General features: G+C 48.0%; 1 protein-coding gene across 1 annotated transcript in view; it reads right to left on the bottom strand.

Moving 5' to 3' along the window:
* Nucleotides 1-796: 796 nt before the first annotated feature.
* LOC108318406 (olfactory receptor 4X1) overlaps nt 797-1871 on the bottom strand; it is a 3264-nt gene continuing 2189 nt past the window's right edge. Inside the window, 2 exon segments of the mRNA XM_017549449.1 lie at nt 797-1263; nt 1266-1702. Of these exon segments, the coding sequence (XP_017404938.1) occupies nt 797-1263; nt 1266-1702 (904 nt within the window).

The following is a 1871-nucleotide window of genomic DNA, read 5'->3' as shown; positions in this document are numbered from 1 at the left end:
AGGGGGTTCCCTGGGGGCTTCATTGGAAAGGCTGAGAAGCACAAGAATCCAAGAGGCCAGCAGATTGAGAAAATGAATAGGTTAAACAATAAGACGCAGAAGGAGGGAAAAAAGGGAGATGAAGGGGGAACAAGTATGAACAGGAGATATTTTTATAATAGGAATCAAAATGTTAATAAAACATGGAAAATAAAACCTGTAGCTACAACGTGGATAGTATCATCCAGTGCTTTCAATTTGCTTAACAGCTCCCTGTGGTTCTTCTGGAATCTTGAGAACCCTGAGTCCAATACTAGCATGAGCTCATATGAATCCCTTGACAAGAGTCAACGTCTTCCATTCTTAGGACTACACCCTTCTCAGTCAGCTTGCCTTTCCAAAACCCTCTCAGCAAAACCTCAGTGTGTCAATTCAAGAGACTTTCCAATCATGTGAGTGTTCAAACTGGAAGGACATAGTGACCACTGCTCCCTGAGACAGTCGTTCTCAACCCCCACCTCCCTCTTCATCATTCCCAGAACGAACTGGTTTTCTGGAAGAGTTTATTCTCTCTCCACCAGCCAAGCTGTCTTGAGGCCTCTGTTGGATTTGGAAACACACACTAGAAGACCCCTCTTTCTCCATCCTAGACACCCCTTCAATCTTATCCAATCCTATAAGATGAAACTGAAACTTCATAGAAAAAGGTGACTGGCCCAAGGCCACTCACTCCATTGGGCAAGGTAGACACAGAGTGAGACCTTAGGTGCCCCCATTTCCCCTCCCCTACCCCTCTTATTTTCCCTAACTAAATCATCTACTTCTCTTCCCAAATTACTCTTCTCCCCATGAGTCTCTTCATGGCGTTTCTCACTTCAGCATTCCTGAAGGAGTAAATGACGGGGTTTAAGAGAGGTGTGGCCACCGTGTAAAATACGGCGACTATCTTGTCTGCAGGGAGGGTGACACATGGCCTCATGTAGACAAAGGAGCAGGGTATGAAGAACAGGCCCACAACCACGACATGAGAGGCACAGGTGGAGAGGGCCTTTTGCTGCCCCTCCAAGCTGTGGCTCCTCAGGGAGTGCAGGATGATCGGGTAGGAAGCCATCAGTACTGAGAAGCTGACCACAGAGATGGAGCCGCCATTGGTGAGGATCAGCAGACTAATGAGGACGGTGTCCGTGCAGGCCAGCTTCAGCACTGGGTGGACATCAAAGAAGTAGTGGTCGATGATGTTGGGGCCACACAAAGGGAGCTGGAAAATGAGGAAGGTTTGCCCAAAGAATGCAGCAGGCCCCCGCCCCATGCTACTGCCAGCAGGAGGCCATGCATCCGCTGGTTCCTGATGGCAGTGTAGTGCAACGGCTTGCAGATGGCCACGTAGTGATCATAGGCCATCACCGTCAGGAGGAAGATCTCAGTGCCGCCAAAGAAATGGAGGAAAAATATCTGTGTGATGCAGCCCTTGAGAGAAATAACTTTCCTCTTGGTAAAAGAGTCGAAGATCAGCTTGGGGGCCGTGACAGAACAGTAACAGATCTCCACGGAGAATAAGTGGCTGAGGAAGAAATACATGGGAGAGGTGAGCCCTTTGCTGGCCAGGATGGTCACCACAATGAGGCCATTGCCCAGCACAACGGCTATGTACATGAGAAGAAACACCACAGAAATGACCCTCTGCTCATTCCAATTCCAGGAAAACCCCAAGAAAATGATTTCATGGTGTTAGGTCTTATGTTTAAGTCTTTAATCCATCTGGAGTTAATTTTAGTGTCAGGTGTCAGGAAGGGGTCCAGTTTCTGCTTTCTGCACATGGCTAGCCAGCTTTCCCAACACCATTTATTAAACAGGGAATCCTTTCCCCATTGCTTGTTTTTGTCAGGTTTGCC

Source organism: Cebus imitator, unplaced genomic scaffold, assembly GCF_001604975.1.
Source record: "Cebus imitator isolate Cc_AM_T3 unplaced genomic scaffold, Cebus_imitator-1.0 Scaffold218, whole genome shotgun sequence".
Lineage (NCBI taxonomy): Eukaryota > Metazoa > Chordata > Mammalia > Primates > Cebidae > Cebus > Cebus imitator.
The sequence above is the reverse complement of the archived record's forward strand: the minus strand, read 5'-3'. Positions and strand labels throughout refer to the sequence as shown.